The sequence below is a fragment of the Heloderma suspectum genome, chromosome 1 (genome assembly GCF_057233095.1).
Source record: "Heloderma suspectum isolate Gila_16-S chromosome 1, 16-S_ref, whole genome shotgun sequence".
Taxonomy (NCBI): domain Eukaryota; kingdom Metazoa; phylum Chordata; class Lepidosauria; order Squamata; family Helodermatidae; genus Heloderma; species Heloderma suspectum.
The window spans coordinates 95,476,052-95,493,367 of record NC_139458.1 but is presented as its reverse complement, the minus strand read 5'-3'; the positions used below and the strand labels follow the sequence as shown (position 1 = coordinate 95,493,367).

Here is a 17,316-nt window from a genome sequence, read left to right as displayed (position 1 = left end):
CAATGAGAACCACTCCCATGGGATCTTGTGAATGATTTTTGCTAGGAGGAGAGCTGAAGTGGCCTGAGGGCCATGGTGTTAGTGCTCTTTCTTCTGCTCGCTGTCGGAAATTTGTAAAAGAACCTCTGGGTCTTGTAGTAAATGGAAGAGGTTAACAGATCCAGGTTCTAGTCCCCACTTGGCCATGGAAGCTCACTGGGTGACTTTGGGCCAGTCACAGACTCTCAGCCCAACCCACCTCACAGGGTTGTTGTTGTGAGGATAAAATGGAGAGGAGGAGGATAATGTAAGCTGCCTTGGGTTCCTTGCAAGAGGAAAAAAGGCGGGGTAAAAATGCAATCAATCAATCAATCAATCAATCAATCAAACAAGATCTACAATGACAGTGCTGAAGTGTCTCTGGATTGTTTTGAACCCAGATGGGTTGGCTCCATTCTGATGTGTCAATGTCCTGGTAACTCAGTTAGTTGTTGTGGTGTTATCTATCTGCCTGATATGGTGCAATGTGATACTCAGGAAGTTTACTTTGATCCAGGATAGGAGTACTCTTATCTCCAGATGCAGGGAACATGGGCAGGTTCTTCCATGCCTGTCGATATGGGCCTTGGTGGTAGTATTATCCATTCTGATGAGAATGCGAGATCTGCTTTTCAGGTGTGGCATAAATGTATTGCATGAAGTTCTACCCAGCTGTTGTTTTGACTCCTGCATTGATGGTGTTTCCTGAACTATGTAGCCCTTGCAGTGGGCTCCCCAACCAGAGGCTGGCATTTGTGGTTATGAGTACCTTGGAGGAGTGAGGATCATTCAGAGGGACTCCGTTGTTGAGGTTTCTGAGGTTCAGCCATCACCTGAAAGTCTGTTTGAGTTCCTTTGTCAGTGGTAGTTTGCAGTAGGCTTGTTTGAATGTGTAATCCTGAAAGGGAAGGAGGTACCACTGAAGCAGCCTGGAATGGAGGCATCATCATGGAATGATTTTTCTCTCTGCAGAAAATCATTAGTCCCAGAATATTCATCACAGCGACATCAGGTCTGCCTTCTAATGAGATAGCAGGGCCTTGAGGGCTGTCATTATTTTTTGGGCCCGCTCCTCAGATAGGAATAACTGTCCTGTGTTTGTGTTTATTGTGGCTCCCAGAAGTTGTAGCTGTGAGGATGGCTGGAAATTGCTTTATAGTGCTTTTCATGAGCTTGGTCAAGAGCTGTCCATTTTAGTTGCTACTGAAATCTTCTCCCAGCTCCAGCCTGCAGGACTTGGTAACTTCTGATCTCTTTGTAATACCTTTCCTCATTATCTTCCTGATAGGTAGCACACACTGTGTGCTGCTTGAGAGCCACCTGTGGATTATCATCGAGGGATCATGCTTTCTTGAAAGTAGATGCTACCTTGCTGAACCTGTTGGTATTGCCATACAGAACTACTACAAACCTTTCAAGCAGCCCAGGATATTGTGAAGACATATGTCAGGGATTATGCCACTGCTGGAAACACAGCAGTGTCTTCTGGAAATATGTTCCCATGTGTGTCAATTGAACATTTTGCCTTTCCCAGGAAAGAACAGGGTCATATAACACTCAGTAGGTGTGGGCCTACTTGCAGAACAGTGTCCTGTGCCCAAATGAAGAACTGGGATAGATGTGATGGTATGCCATTCTTAGAGGACACCCTTCTGGAGATTATGTGTATGATATGGGTTCCCCAAAGCCTACTGTGAGGTACATACCCCCTGTTGCATATTCATTTATCTGTAAAATGGATATTATTTGCATGGGGTGCCATGCTCAAAAGTGTCTTGTGCCCCAACCAAGTATTGGGCCAGATGTGATGCTGTAGCTTCTTGTGGAAGCCAGTCTTTGGGTATATTATTTGGGTTGTCTCATGGCTTAGCTTGTGTGTACACACCCCAGTTCCTTATCCATTTTTGAATACAGTAGATATTACTGGTGTGGAGGTCCCATACTTGTGTTGCACCCCAACAAAGTGATTGGGATGGATGCAAGACTGTGACATTTCATTGAGACAATTCTCCCTGAGGTGTGACTATACAATTTCTTTATTCATTTATACATATTTTGGCTATTATTGGTGCAGGGCCCGCTCCATATTCTTGACAAGTACCTTGTGCACAAAGTATTAGGCTAGTCACAAGTCTATGCCAGCTTGACTATGGCTGTATGGTTTGGGGTGGCCTAAAGCTTATTGTGGGGTACACAGTTCCAGTTCCATGGCTTACGTACTAAAAGGACAGAGTAACAAATCTGTCAGTCTTTTGCATGTATGATTATTATTTGCATTTACTGCCATCTGTTGGTGTGAGAAAGGAGCACTAGTTCCTTGCCTAGCTCAGAGGTTTTGCAGTGCTTTGGTGGGAGGCTGAAATAGCCCTAGTGCAGTCATGCTACTTGTGGTTTTGCTCCATCCAGATATGTGACTGACAGAAGAGTCTGGGCTTCCAGCTGCTCTGTCTGGTTGCTGCTGGCTCTGAGCAGTGCCTGCTTGTCCCTTTATCGAACAGGAATGCCATACTCCCCTTGTTGGTAGCCACTCCCTGTGCTTTTACAGACTCTAACTTCCAGCACCCCAGTGTTGATTGGTCTTGGGAGGGTGGAGAAGGCTGTCTCCTTGGACAGGTGATCCCAAGATGCTTCATCGCTTTCTCTGCAGCCTTAGCTCCACCATGTTTCGTTGGTGAAGCCATTAAAGCTGACAGGAAAGGAAAGCAGATAATGAAGGAGAGAAGAAAAGCCTAGGCTCCGAGAAGGTGAGAAGAACAGAATAACAAGTTGTAAGGTTTACAAGGGGGAAGGACAATTTCAGAGAGAGGCTTAGGACTTTTTTTTTCTCCTCTGGGGAGAGAGAAACTGCATCTGCTTTTGAAAAAGGCAGGGAAAGAACTGGTGAGGAGCTTACTCTGAGAGGCAAATGTAGGAAAAAAAAACCTAGTCATATGATCCCTGCATTTTGAGATCGCCAGGAGAGTAAAGTCCATTCTGGATAGCCTCCTACACCAAATGAGAAATGTAAGCATGTTCAAGAAGTTATTTTTTTAAAGAATGAGAAAACTATTTTAAGTGTCATTTACAGTGCATGTTTACTCAGACATAAATCCCACTGTGTTTAATAGGGCTTATTTCCTAGGATTACAGCTTCAAGATTTGTGTGACTTCTAAAACCATCTGGATATAAATGCAAATATAAAAGCTATGGCATGCACAGGAACTGAGGGGGTAGAGCCAGTATGTGTGTCCATGTCCCCCAACACAGTTTTTGCCCTCGTACGTTCAGGTGAATACCTGAACAGGGCTAAAGAATGTTATACATACTGGCCATGTTTAAAGTGTTCTTTGACCAGATTCCCGAGTAGATTGTTTTACCTTGGTTGGGTAATTGGTACCAGCAGATATAGACCCCTGAGATACTACTTCATGATGCACTCTTTGTAGCTCTGCAATCTGCTGCTCTTTTTCCGCAAGAGTTGCCTGGAATTGATTTTGAAGTGCTTGAGATTCTGCCAGCAGGAGATTTTTTTCCATTCTAGAAAGATAATATTAAGACACTGTTAAAGAAAGTTACAATATTAATGTCCAGACAGTTCTTGTTTTAAATCAGTGAGACTAATTTTGAGGAACGATCACATATATATACAACTAATCAAAAGAAGTGTATGAGCCCAATCATAACCCCCCTGGATGGTTATCTGAGGAGGGTTACAACGGACGGAAGTGCCCCTTTGATGGGAGAGAAGAGCTCCATCAGTGGAGGAAGGCAAGTCCTCCACAGAAGCTTCTGGTATATCCCTCGAAAATGCCACGGCCCTAAATCTACTGCTGATGGTAGTCCCTGCAATGGTAGCCCCAAAATGGGGCATTTTGGAGGTGGGATGGAGGTGGCCTTGGAGCAGATCCAAGGCCTCTCCATTGACCCATGAGACCACAGGATTGGCCTCCCTTGCTTTTGCTAGCCTATGCAAAATACTCCCACTGGAGCCAACAGGAGGGAAAATAGGAAAAGCCCACCAGTGAAGATAAAAAAAAGTAAGTCCACCCTTCATGAGTCGGCAGGGCGTTGGAAGTAGGGATGTACGAAATGTACTTACCGTTCTGATCTGGGGCATCCGCGGTGGGGGGGAGGCGCTCCGTCCCTCCCCCCGGAATCCTCCCCGGCCAGCTCCGCTTTGCAGTGACTCGGCGGAGCCGCCAGCCAGGGCCGCCCGCATCCAGATTCTGGCTGCTGCAGCTGCAAATGGCGGCCTCTACACCGGCTGCCATTTGCGTCCCTGGCAAGCCGTTAGGCTAAGTAAGTATTTACGTAGCCTATCACAGCAAAATACTTACCTACCCTATCACAGCCCCTGCTCTTTGCTATGATAGGCTGTGTAAGTATTTACGTAGCCTATCACGGCAAAAGGCAGCCATACAAATGGCGGCAACGATGGCCACCATTTGCGGCCGCAGCAGCCGGAAGACCAGCCAGAGCTGCCACATCCGCTGCCAGATAGGTCTGTCCCGGGGGGGGGGGATTTCGGGGGGTGGCGGGGGGGAGGCCATTCCGCCACAGACTCCGAGGGTAGCCCCAAACTGGGGGAATTCTTTGGAATACGGCCTCACTGGAGTCCGTGGCGGATTTCTCCAACATCCCTAGTTGGAAGTGATGCATGTTCTGCCATATCACTCCCCACAACCTATTTTGGATTTTTCTGCCTGTCAGTTATGGTATAGCTCTATACACAATGGAATAAAATGCATACCATTTAATGATGGCAGCAGTATCAAAATATAACACATTTCAGTATTTTTGTTTCTCTAAATAAGGGACCTTTCAAGTGTTGCTCCAGTTTAGATTCCTAAATTGGAAAGGTGTTTACAGGTGTTCAGCTGTAACTGAAGGTATAACTTAGGAATGCTAGGATTACCAGAGCGCTCTCTCTCATCAATATTTCTTGTGTATGTTAACATCCTTTTATCTATTTATGCTGTTTTTATCTCACTCTTTCTCCAAGGAACTCAGGGAAGCATACCCAATCCCCCCCCCCATTTTATTCTCACAACAAACCTGTTAGGTAGGTTAGGATGACAGATAATGTCTGGCCCAAAGTCACCCAGTCAGATTCATGGGTTGAGTAGGGATTAGAACCCCAGTATCCTAGCTCCTAGTCCAACACTCTAACCACTACATTCTGCTGCACTGGTGATAAGTTTCTGTTCCCAGTGGATCTTAGACTTTCCAGGATATAAAAATGTTAATACAGATCAACATCCATACTTTTGATGCAGTCCACCAGACAATATACATATGGACCACAAAAAACATTCCCTACCTGAACATTATAAAAACGGAACATTCTGTTGCTTTTTACAGCTCATACTTAAGATATACTTTACCGCAATCCAACTAGTTCCTTCTGGAATGAGGCTCTTTCTTTCTCAGCTTCTTCTTGGAAAGCTTTTGTCTGGTGCAAGTCTCTTTCGAGGTCATTCACTTTGGCTTTTAGTTTTAATATCTCGGCTGTTGCAAGATTAGTTCCTTCTTTAACCTACAGAAGAGAAACAGTTTAAGAAAACAAGACTCATTATTTCTAAAGAACTATGGCTAGCACATTTTTATGATGGTATATATACATAGATATATAATTCCATTTTTATTTATTCAGTTAGCAACTTCAAACATATTGAGTTTGAAAATGACATTAATAGTCAAACCCTATACATGTCTACTCAGAAGTAAGACCCCATGAGATCAATGGGACTTATTCCCAAGTAAGTATATAGACTGCAGCCTTAGCCTTTATTTTTTTCATTAATATTGTAGGACATCACACCTAATATTACTTACCAGTCTGTCCCTATCCATCTGAAGAGTCTCCAAATTATGCTTAAGAGAACTAATCTCAAGGACGTAGTCAGAGGGTATGGAAATCGAACTTGTGCCCTGTTTAGCTTCATGAACTACTCTCAGCTTGCAGAATTCCTGCAGAAGTCTGTCTCTGTCATCTTGAAGACTGGCCATAGCCTTAGAAAAGGCATCCATCTGTTGATCATAATTCTCACACTCAGATGACAGTCTGCTAATTTCAAGATTTCGGGTATCTAAAAGCTTGCACAGCTTTTCAAGTTCATCAATAAGCTGATCAAGAGTGATCTTGTTTTTAGTTTCCAGTGATGCCTGATTCAAAAGGGCATTTTCTTTGAGCACACTGAGAACATTTGATTTGAAATCACTCAGCTCAGTTTCCAGTTTGTCTGCTCTTCTTTTTTCAGACCTGAGTTCAGAAGTATATTTGCTTTGAAGTACCTTGAAGTCTTCAATTAATCTCTCCCTATCATCTTGCAGAGCTGTCATAGCTTTTCCAAAAGTTTCAATTTGAGATCTCAGTTCTTTATTCTGAAACTGAACTTCCAACAGCTTCTTTTGTGGTGATTCAATTGCTTCATACCCTAGCAACCTAGCATCCTGCTCTGTATCTTTTGTATTTTTTCCAACCATTTGCTGGAATTCTTGTAATCTTTTCTCAAAGCTTTGTTCTTCAAGCTGGTGGCCAACAGCAAGTCCTTTTGTCTGATCAAGTCTATCTCCTTCTTGATTTGGAAATTCCTGTCTAGATTCAGAAGTTAATCTCTCTTTGTTTATAGACGCAATCAGAATCTCTAAGTCATAAGCTTTTGATGATAACTTTGTATTTTCCAGTCTTAGAGATTCTATGTTCGCTTCCTGAGCTTTCACTATCAGCTGCATTTCTTTCAGTTTTTTCTGAAGTTCAAGTTTTTCCTGTTCAAGATTCTTAATGCTTTCCAACTTCTGTGTAAGTAATTCTTTTAACTGATTATTTTTTAGTGATAAAACTTGGTTCAGATCTTCCCTATACTTTATGAGTTGTGCAGTGAGCATTGCATTTTCAGAATGAAGATCATCTATCTGATTTAGGAGCCTCCTTAATTCTTGTTTCAATGTTCTGTTTTCATTTGCACTCTCCACTACAAGTCTCTCTTTCTCACGTAAAGCAATTTTGTGCTCACATTCTAGCTTTTTATATTTCGAAAGCAAGGAATCCCTGTCATTTTGAAGAGATGACATTGCCTTCTTAAAGGCATCAATTTCACTGGCAGTCTCAACCCTGCCTTGAACTGCTTTGTCAGCTTTTGTCTGAAGATTTTTCACCTCATTCTTCATCCTTTGACAAGCTTCATCAGATTGCTCTTTGGCCATCTGCAGAGTCTTTATTTGCTGGTCATATTCTGAAACCTGCTGTCTATGCTGTGTTTGTATTTGAACAAGATATCCAGAAATTTCTGTGTCCTTTGATGAAATTAGAAGAGAAATTTCTGTATCTTTCTTATTCAGCATGGTCTTCATTTGGTCAGAAATGGCAACCTGTTTTTCCAACTCAGCTTGGATCTCACTATTTTCCAACAGAAGTTGTTGCATTTCCTGTTCTTTTGCTGTCAAATTAATTTTCAATGCTTCCATCTCTTTAGCTAAAGTATTATTTTTTATGAGACGGTTAAGAGACTTTTTTTCTTTAATCAGTGCCTGCAAAGAATCTTCCTTTGACTGCAAAGCAGTTGCCAGTTCATGTTGTCTGTTCTGTAGAGTGACATTTTCTTCCTTTATTCGAGAAAGCTCATTAAAATGGTGTGAGTCGACAGAGACCTGCATTGTATGCTTCGGATCTTCCAGCATAGAACTTTTGTGCTCTAGTTCTTGAACTCGTGACATTTTCACCTTTATTTCTTCTTGTAAGGATGATATTGTTACATTACTGGCCTCTATCTGTCGCTGTTTATTTTCAATCGCTTCTTTGAACTGTATTTCCCAATTTTTCATTTCACCAATGACTCTGTCCCTGTCATTTTGAAGGGAAGACATGCACTTGGCAAAAGCTGCCAATCTGGCTAAGGCATCATTCAGCTCAGTCTGAAGGTTCTTATTCTGAACATCCCTAATGCGAATTTCTTCTTGCAACTGATGATGCTCACCAAGGATTCTGTCTTTCTCTCTTTGAAGGACATTGTATTTTTCTTCTAAGTTTAACCATTCTTTTTGGCAAGCTGATTTTAGCTGCTGAAGACTGAACTCCAGTTGGTTCTCATATTCTTTCTTTTGATTTAATATCTGATTTTCTTTCTTTTTAAGTTCTTTTTTACAATTTAGGTTCTCATTTGCTAACTGATCTATTTCAGCCTTATGCTCATCCAGCAAAGTTTTCTGTAAAGAGAACTCTTCAGTTAGCTTCTGCATCTCTTTGTTTAATTTAGTAAGCTTTCTTTCTGCGCTGTTGAAATCTTTCTCTGATTTTTCATTTTTAGATTGTGACAATTTCAGAGATTTTTCCAAGTCCAAAATCATCTCCTGATATTTAATAGAATTCTTTTGCAACTGATTGATCTCTTGTTGTTTTTCTTTTAAAAGTTCTTGCAGTTCTTTTGTTTTGTTCTTTGTCCCATTACTGTCTCTCTGAGCAGATTTCACTTTTTCTTCAAATACTTTGACAAGATGTAGCTGCTGTTCTTCTTTTTCTCTGATTGTGTTGGATTTCTCTGCTTTTAAATCTTCCAACTGCTGCGTGAGCAAGCTGATTTGTACCTGTTTGGCTTTCAGTCTGTCTGTTGCTTGATCCAATTTTTTTATGTGGTTGAGCATTTCTGTCTCCAAACATTCTCTCTCATTTTTCACTTTATAAGATAGTTCTTGAACATTTTCTAATTCTTCCTGTAACAGACATTTGTCATCTTCTAGTATCTTAATTCTTTCACCCAGGCTTACTATTTCCTGATTAAGACTTTTACAACAATTTTCTAACTGTGATAAAGTGCTTTGTTTCTGATACAGCGATTCTTCAGCATCTTTTAATCTTTCTGACATAGTTTTATTCTCTTGCTTTAAAATCAGCACACTTTTCTCCTTTTCTGAGATCCCTTCATTTAACAAACAAATGTGTTTTAATAATGAATCTTTCTCACTGAGAGAATCACTGATCTTGGAGTGCACATCAAACTTGTCCAATTCCAACTGTGTTTGGAGGTCCCTCAGAGCAGATTGTGTTGAACTAAAATTCTTAGAAAGGGCTTCTTTTTCCTTCTGAATTTTCTCTAAAGCCTGTTTTAAAGTCTCAGAAATTTCTTTTAATTGCTTATTTTCCTGTGTTAGTTGCTTGTTCTGAAGAAGAGATTCATCGATATCTTTCTGATATTCGTCCAAGCACAATTTGTGCTCAGTTGCCTGCTTTTCTGCTTCAGTCTGCAGGTTATTAATTTCTTTCTCTTTAGATTCAACTAACTGCTTCAGCTGATTCTTCACTTCTGTGTTTTCATCAGTTGCTTTTTGAAGTAGCTTCTCAAGTTCTTGTTTATCAGATTCCCTCTCACTTACTCTGTGAAGAGCTTCCTGCTTTTCTTTTCTAGTGACATCAATGATTTGCCTCATTTCTGCTATTTTACTACTAATATTCTCATAGGCCTGAAGCAGTGACTCATACTCCTGCTTTAATTCACTATGTTTGGCTTTCCAACCTGTTAATTCAACTGTCTGAGAATCTTTTAATGAGTTCAACTGAAAAGAAAAGGCTTCCTTCTCCTGGGCTATAGTCTCCATAGTAGACTTCAGACTTTCACATGCAGCAGTTAGGTTTTCATTTTCAGTTAACAGTCTGGCATTTTCCTCTGCAAGAGTCTGCTCTTTATACAGTATAGCATTCAAATCTTGTTTTTCTCTGCTCAGCTCTGACACCCGGAGTCCAAGCGTGTAAGCCTTATCAACCAATTCTTTGTTTTCCAACATTAGCAACTCCATTTGATCTTTTAGAATTTTGTTTTCTTTCAGAGCTTCTTTACGTGATATTAAAGCAGCTTGGAGCTTTCTTTGGAGACGTTCCCTATTTTTTTCTTCAGCATCATACTTCTGCTTTGGGGGTTGATAGTTCCTTCCATTTACATCTTTCCCCATCTGCCCGCAAGTCATTTCTGCTGGTGGCTGATCTTGATCATCTGTTCTCCCTGTTAACATCACTCTTCCTGAATGAGTGACATCTAGCAATGGAGTAGAGCTGTCTGTGACTTGAATTCTGTTCTGCAACACAGAATTATCTGAATGCAACCACACAATTTCTGTGTTCTCTCCTTTATCTTTTACACATGCTGCCACATTTTTGCCTACATTCGAAACTGGTAAAACTTTCTCCCGTAGCATGTTTAACTCCATCAATAGTTCTTTGTTTTCTTCACTGGCATGTCTTAACTCCTCTTTCATATTAACTAATTCTATATTTGATTTCTCTAGGTTGCTTATAAACTCCTCCCTCTCTTGTCTCATTTTTTCGAACACTGTTTTAAAATGCTCTGCTTCTTCTTGGCTTTCTTGTAAATTTTCTTGTAACTGTGACACTTCTTTCATTATTTCCTTTCCATGATCAAATTTGCCTTTAAGATCCTTAAGAGAATGATGTAAACATTTGATCTCTTTATCCTTCTCTGAAATTTGTATGCTGGCATGTTGAACATCACGCTTCAGATTTTCAATTTCTTCGAGACTGAAGAAATTATCTTCAATTTTTTTATGGAGAATATTCTTTTCATTATTCACACTTTCAATCATAGCTTTAACATTTATCAATTCATTTTCATATGTTTCCAGCTGTTGCTGAAGCTGACCTCTCTCAATCAGCATATTGTCTTTATCTTGCTTATATTGCCGTTCCAGTTGTTCAATAGAGACAATCAGTTTTACTATCTTTTGCTCTTTCCTATCAAGTTCAAGTGTCTTCTCTCTTAACTCTTCCTTAAAATGTTCTTTTTCTTCCATAAATCTAGCATAGTTGTTATGGAAGTTTACAGTCTCAGCCTCTTTGGCTACCATCTTGCTTGTTGTGTTTTCTGATTCTTCTACCATAACATGAGCCTTTATGTTTAGCTCCTGTGACTCCAGTGTTTTCAGCTTAGAATTTTCATTATGATGGAGATCTGCAGGAGACTCCACCATTTTCTGCAAAGAACTCAGTAGCAACAGATTGGAGTCAAATTCTTCACACTTTTTTTGATGAATTGCCTGGAGTGCTTTATGTTCCCTTGTCATGAGCTCAAAGTCTTTCGTTAATCCATCAAAATTTGCTATTAGTGCAGCATACTCCTCCATTTGTTTCTGTGTGTTTTTAGTGCTTTCTTTATGGGCTACAAGCAATGCCTGAACTTTCTTTTGCAGGATTTCCTTGTCTTTTTGCAACTGATTAATTTCACCATGGAGATACATATTGTCACTACAAGAGTTTTCAGTATTTAACGTAGCTTCTGACACATTCATTTCTTTTAATGTTTCTTCTTTCTTTGCTACTTCAGCTTTGAGATTTTCTATAGTTAAGAAAAACTGAGAACGTTCCTCGTCATAATTTCTCTCCCTCTCAGTGAGCACAGACTGCATTTGGGCAAGCAGAGAATCTTTCTCCTGTAGGCATATTAAATTCTTCTCAGATATGCTTTTTTGTTCAGCAATAGTATCTTCGTATTCTGTAACATACTTTTGCAGCTCTTCCAGGTATATTGCTTTAGAAGATAACATTTCACTCACGTTATTTATCTTGGAATTTTTTTCTAACATTTGTTCCTTCAGTACTTCAAGTTGGGATTCAAGATTTTTGTTGTGAGCTTCAGCATTTTTAACTTGCTCTGTTAATTCATCGATTTGCTCCAGTAAACCTTGTGTTTTTTTACACTCTTTTTCTGTATATTCCTGACCATTCTTTTCAAGTTTACCAATCTTCTGCATTAAATCCTTCCTTATTATCAAAGCTGCCTGAAGCTTCTTCTTCAGATTCTCTTTTTCCTGATTTAGTTTTTCTAAAGTAATATTTAACTGTGCTTTCTCATTCAGTAAGTCTTTAATTGTAGCTTCTTTGCCAGTCAACACAATTTGATTGAGTGCAAGTTCTTTCTTACATTCTTCTACCTGCTGTGATAATTCACTTGCCTCTTCTGTCATACTGTTCTGAATTGCTTCCAGTTGCTGCAATTTGATGGTAAGTACATTGTTTTCTTCAGAAAACTTTACCATTTCATTAGACATAGATTCCATGACTTGAGTAACTGAGCAATCCTTTTCTTTTAACTGCTGGCTTAGAGTAGTAATTAAATTCTTCTGTTGGTTAGTTTGGGAAATTAGGTTTTCTATCATCTGGTTTTTCTGCTCTAGTTCTTCTAAAAGTTTTGCTTCTTTTTGACATTTGGTGGTCAATGTCTTACAGCTGTTTTCAAGTTCTTTTCCTAAAGTATCTATCTTTTCCTGAAGAAAAGTAATCTGTTTCTTCATGTCTGTTAATGCAATGCCCCTTTCTTCACAAACAGACAGCTGCTTACATAATGCCTCCTTAGCACTACTCAATTCATTTGACAGGTACTCAATCTCAGACTGGTTAGTATCTTTAACTTTCTTGAAGTCATTCTGTAACAGGTCTTTTTCTTCTTGCAGTGACCGCATACTTTCCAGCTGATTATTCAAGTGATATATTTCTTTTTCTCTCTCTAAAAGGGTCTGCTGCAATGTCATTGCTTCTCCTTCTTTGCTGAGAATGCTATCTATTAGAGTAGATAATTTTTCCAATTCACCTTTAGTTACTTGCTGCCCAGAATCACTATAATTGTCTTTGAAGAAATACCCACTACTTGATAATATGCACAGTTGTCTGGACAGCTCTTTTTTAATAATGTCCTGTTCTTGCTGCAAAGACTGAATCTGAACATCTTTTGATTTCATTTCCCTTTCTAAATAGTTCAGTTGCTCAAGACTAATTTCATTTTGCTGAGTTGCCCTATTACATTCTGTCACCCATCTGTTTTCTGATTCAAGGAGACTTTGTTCTAGTTTTTCAACTTTAAACTTTAATTCACCAACTTCTTCACCCTTCACACTAACCTGCATCTGCAACTGCTCTCTCTCATTCTCCAGCTGCAAAGTGACGGCATGTAGGTGCATTCGCGATTCATTCTCACTGCTTTCTAATTTTTCATGAAGTTCTTGTAGTTCTTTTGATTTCTGCTGTAATTTCTCCTGATACTTAACCAGCTCTTTGTTTTCTACACTCAGCTTATCAAAATGCTCCTGTAAAAGAGTTTTATCCTTAATTAAAGAATCCACCTGTTGTTGAAATTTTTCTACTGAAAGTATGTGGTTGTGGCATTCTTGAGAGTATTTAGAATTTACAATGCTAAGCTCAGAATTTAAGTATTCAATATGTTTAGCCTGTTCAGTGCATTTTTCCTGTTCAGCCTGTAGTGCAAACTCTCTCTGCTGAACATTTTGCTTCCATAGATCAATTTGTTCCAATGTTTTCTGGTACTCTGATCTTGCAGACTCCAGTTCAACTGTCAAAGTATCAATTTTCTTCTGGCTATTGGCAATGCTTTCATTCTTCTCTTGTAAATGGTTTTTTAGGGTAGCAGCACTTTTTTCTAGTTCTTCTCTAAGCAGTTCAATCTCATTCGTAACAGCCCGGACATTGCTTTCTGCTAGCTGAACACTGACATCTTTCTGATCTAAAGAACTGATTAATCCCATAATAAACTCTTCCTTTTTACTCAGAGTAGCACTGAGTTCATTTCTTTGTTCATACTGAGCAGCAAATTTGTCCTGCAAAGACAAGAAAGCATTCTCTTTTTCTTGTGCTAGTTCTTTTAACCTTTGGATTTCTTGGGTAAGTTCATTAATTTGACCATGAAACTGAGGAACTAACTGTAATTTTTCTTCATTTATTTTTAATTCCTCTCTCAGCTTTTTCACAAGACTGGCATTATCCAAAAGGGAAGCCTCTTTTTCTGTCTGTGCCTGGCTAATATCATTTATTAATTTCTTCTGATCACTTATTACCTTTTTTAGACTCAAGTTTGATTCTTCTACATCTGTAGCTTGCTTCCTCAAAGTCTCACATTCGCTTTCTTTGTCTTGAAGCTCAGCCTTCAATTTACTGTTAAGCAATGAAGTATTATTCACCACCAACTCCTTTTCTAAAACAATTGCTTTTAACTGTTCTGCTTCAGAGGTCAACAGCTCTACATGCTTCTGCTGCATGCAAGAAGACTGAGAAATATGTGCTTGCAAATTAGCATATTCCTCCTCCTTTTGTTTTAAAAAGTTATCTTTCTGTGTAATTGACTTACTTAATTCTTCGGTCTTTTCTATCATATTTTTAAGCTGACGCTGAAGGTCAGAAATTATTTCCATATTCTCAGACAGCTGAACTCTAAGCAAATCAGACTCCGCAGATTTATCTTTAAGCAATTTTAAGTCTTGGGCTTGCTTCTTCAATTCATTTTCTTTTTCTTGCACTTCCTGTCTAAATTTACCAGATTCACAACCCAGAGCCTGTACCTGGGATTGCAAATCTGAAATCATCTGCAAATACCGCTTTTCACCTGCATCTTTGCTGTCTTTCATTTGCTGGATCAAAGCTTCCCTCTGGCGAAGGACTGCCTCTTTATCATGAAAACTCCTTTTTAATGTTTTTATTTCACTGACTAAGATATCAATTTGGTCTATACAGGCTGAACCACTATGAACTTGCTGAGACAACTGTGTATTTAAGGGAGCGACTCCTTCACACTTTTTCATTAATGTACCACTGATTGTTTCAATATCTGTTTTCAATTTTTCATTTTCTAATTTCAACATGTGAGCTTCATTTTTCATGGAGACAATTTCACACTGATGTTGTGTTAACTGATGCTGAAAAGCATCACATTCACTTGACTTTGCATTGCAAATAGCCAAAGCATTGCCTTTTTCACATTTCAAAACATCATTTTCTTTGACTAATAGTGCTAGCTGATCATTTAAGGCTACATACTCTTCCCTTTTCTTGGCAATCTGCCTGTGAAGATCCTCAAGCTTTAGCCCTTGAGATAATAGAACAGAGTCTTTTTCTTCAACCTGATGAGACAACCGTATGCCATCACCTTGAAGCCTTTCTAGCTCCCTCTCTAACTCTATCATATTAACTTGTTTTTCTTCTACTTGCTTAAGTAAAGCATCAGTATGTCTGTTTTTTTCTTCTAGAGACTCGCTTTTTACTTTAAGCTCTATTTCTATGTCTTGAACTTGTTTCTGTAATGACAGTATTTTTTCTTCTTCCTGCCTAAGCTGTTGGACCATTTTATTATACTCTGACTCTTTGTGGCTTAGTATTACATCTTTTTCTAGCTCTCTGTCTTTAGCATCCTTCAGCTGAGTGCTAAATGACTGTATTTCTTCATGTAACTGTTTTGTCATCTCTCTGGTTTGGGACAGCTGATCAGCTAACACACTGCACTCCTTTTCTTTCTCTAGCAACTGCTCTGTGATGGAAATGTCTTTTTGCTTTGCAAGGCCTGAGAGTTCTTCAACCTTGTTTTTTAAAGTCTCTTTATCATGGTTGACTTCTGAAAGCATTTTTTGATGTTCCATGGCACTGGCAGACATCTTACTCTCCATCTCTGCAATAAATTGAACACGCTTCAACAGTTCACACTCTTTCACATCCAGTAGTTTGGACAAACTCTCATTCTCACTGATTAGCTGTTGCTTCTCTTTCTCCATGGTATGTACCTCATTCCTAAGATCTTCATTAACTTTAAGCTGACCTGCAAAATCTTTTTCTTTCTGCTCAAGAGCTGCCTGCAGCTGCTTATTAGTCAGGGTGTTATTTTGTCTTTCTGTTTCCATCTTATTAATTATTTCACATTTTTCATGTAGCACATTATTAACTTCTTTCCATTTCATTTCCTTGTAATCCAGTTCTCCGGCTAACTTGAGCTTCTCCTTCTCACTTTGCTGCTCAACAACTTGAAGCTTGTCTTTTAATGAAATTATGATCTCTGTTTTTTCTTGTAAAGACTTTTTGGCAATTTCTAGATGCTCAGTATGTTCAGCAAGCTGTCTAGTTAAATTAGACAACTCTTCATCTTTTTTAGCATTTTCTAAAGTTAGTTGATTGTGTAAGTCTTTCAGTGATTTCAGTTCATTCACAAAAGTTTGTTCTTTGTTCTTGCTCTCTTTCAGCAAAATGTTCAGCTTCTCCTTTGAAGAGATATGTTCATCAAGCTGAGATTTGAGATGTTCTGTTTCTTCCCTACATTTTATCTCTGTTTCTTGCAACTTTTCAGCTGATTTACCTATTTGTTCCTTAAGCAATTTAATTTGTGACTCACACTCCATGAGTTTGTTGTTGTGTGCAACATCACGGGTCTTGATTTCAGAATGAAGTTCTTTAATTCTTTTGCTGGTTTCTTTGATTTGCCTAACCAATTCCTCATTTTCTTTGGTTTTAGCTTCATTTTCCATTTTCACTTTTGACAGCTCTGATTCTAATGAACTTAACTGCTCAGAAAGTCTTGAAAGCTTTGTGCTTGCATCTTTCACATCTGCTGTTTGTACATCTTTCAGCAACTGGGCTTCCCTTTCAGCCTTGGATAGCGCTTCTTCCATTTCTTGTATTTCATTCTCTTTACACTTGATCTGGCGTTTCAGAATATTCATCTGTTCAGAATATTCAGTCATACTGGAAGAAAGAGCAGAAAGTTCTTTATCTTTCTCAGCTAAAATTTCTCTGAGGTTGTCAATGTCTCTTTCCCGTCTCTGCAAGTCTTGAATGAGTTGAGATCTCTCTTCTAAATGGCTTGTGTTCAATCTGTCAAGTTCTTCATTCGTCTGTTCAAGGTCCAGTCGCATTAATTCTATGGATGCATCCTGCTTCACAGTCTAAAAACAAAAATAAATTACACAATTTAAGCATTCACTCAACATTACTAGCTATGAGTGAGACGCAGAAAAGTGCTTAGCTCACCCAAGGGGCATAGTGCTAGCCCAACGTACCAGGATGACTACCCCCATATACTGCTTTTGAAATAACTGCACTTTTAAAAGCAGTTTGCTATGAGGGGGAGGGTACTGCTTGTTCAAGGAAAATAAGCCTAAAGTTCCCTTGTAGTCATGGTACTAGCTACATGAGAGTTATTTTACTCCTACTACTATATTACATATATGACTAAATAGGCAACTTTAAATTAACTAACATTTTTATGAATGACTTGGAGGAGGAGGTGCAGGGAATGCTGATCACATTTGCAGATGACACAAAATTGGGCGGGATAGCTAATACTTTGGAAGACAGAAACAAAATTCAAAGTGATCTGGATAGACTGGAGCGCTGGGCAGAAAACAACAGAATGACATTTAACAGGGATAAATGCCAAGTTCTGCACCTAGGAAAAAGAAACCAAATGCCCAATTACAAGATGGGGGATACGTGGCTCAACCACATGACAAGCGAGAAAGATCTTGGAACTGTTGTCGATCACAAGCTG

At 39.1% G+C, this 17,316-nt stretch overlaps 1 protein-coding gene across 3 annotated transcripts in view; it reads right to left on the bottom strand.

Annotated features, from left to right (window-relative positions):
• The window catches only part of LOC146357597 (uncharacterized), an 80,679-nt gene that overhangs the window by 17,514 nt on the left and 45,849 nt on the right, over nucleotides 1-17,316 (bottom strand). For all 3 annotated transcript variants that reach the window (XM_084851630.1, XM_084851637.1, XM_084851640.1), the window contains 3 exons: nucleotides 5,834-16,711; nucleotides 5,383-5,534; nucleotides 3,376-3,535 (listed from right to left, as the gene is read on the bottom strand). In XM_084851630.1, coding sequence (XP_084707756.1) covers nucleotides 3,376-3,535; nucleotides 5,383-5,534; nucleotides 5,834-16,711 — 11,190 coding nt within the window. The remainder of the gene's footprint in view (nucleotides 1-3,375; nucleotides 3,536-5,382; nucleotides 5,535-5,833; nucleotides 16,712-17,316) is intronic.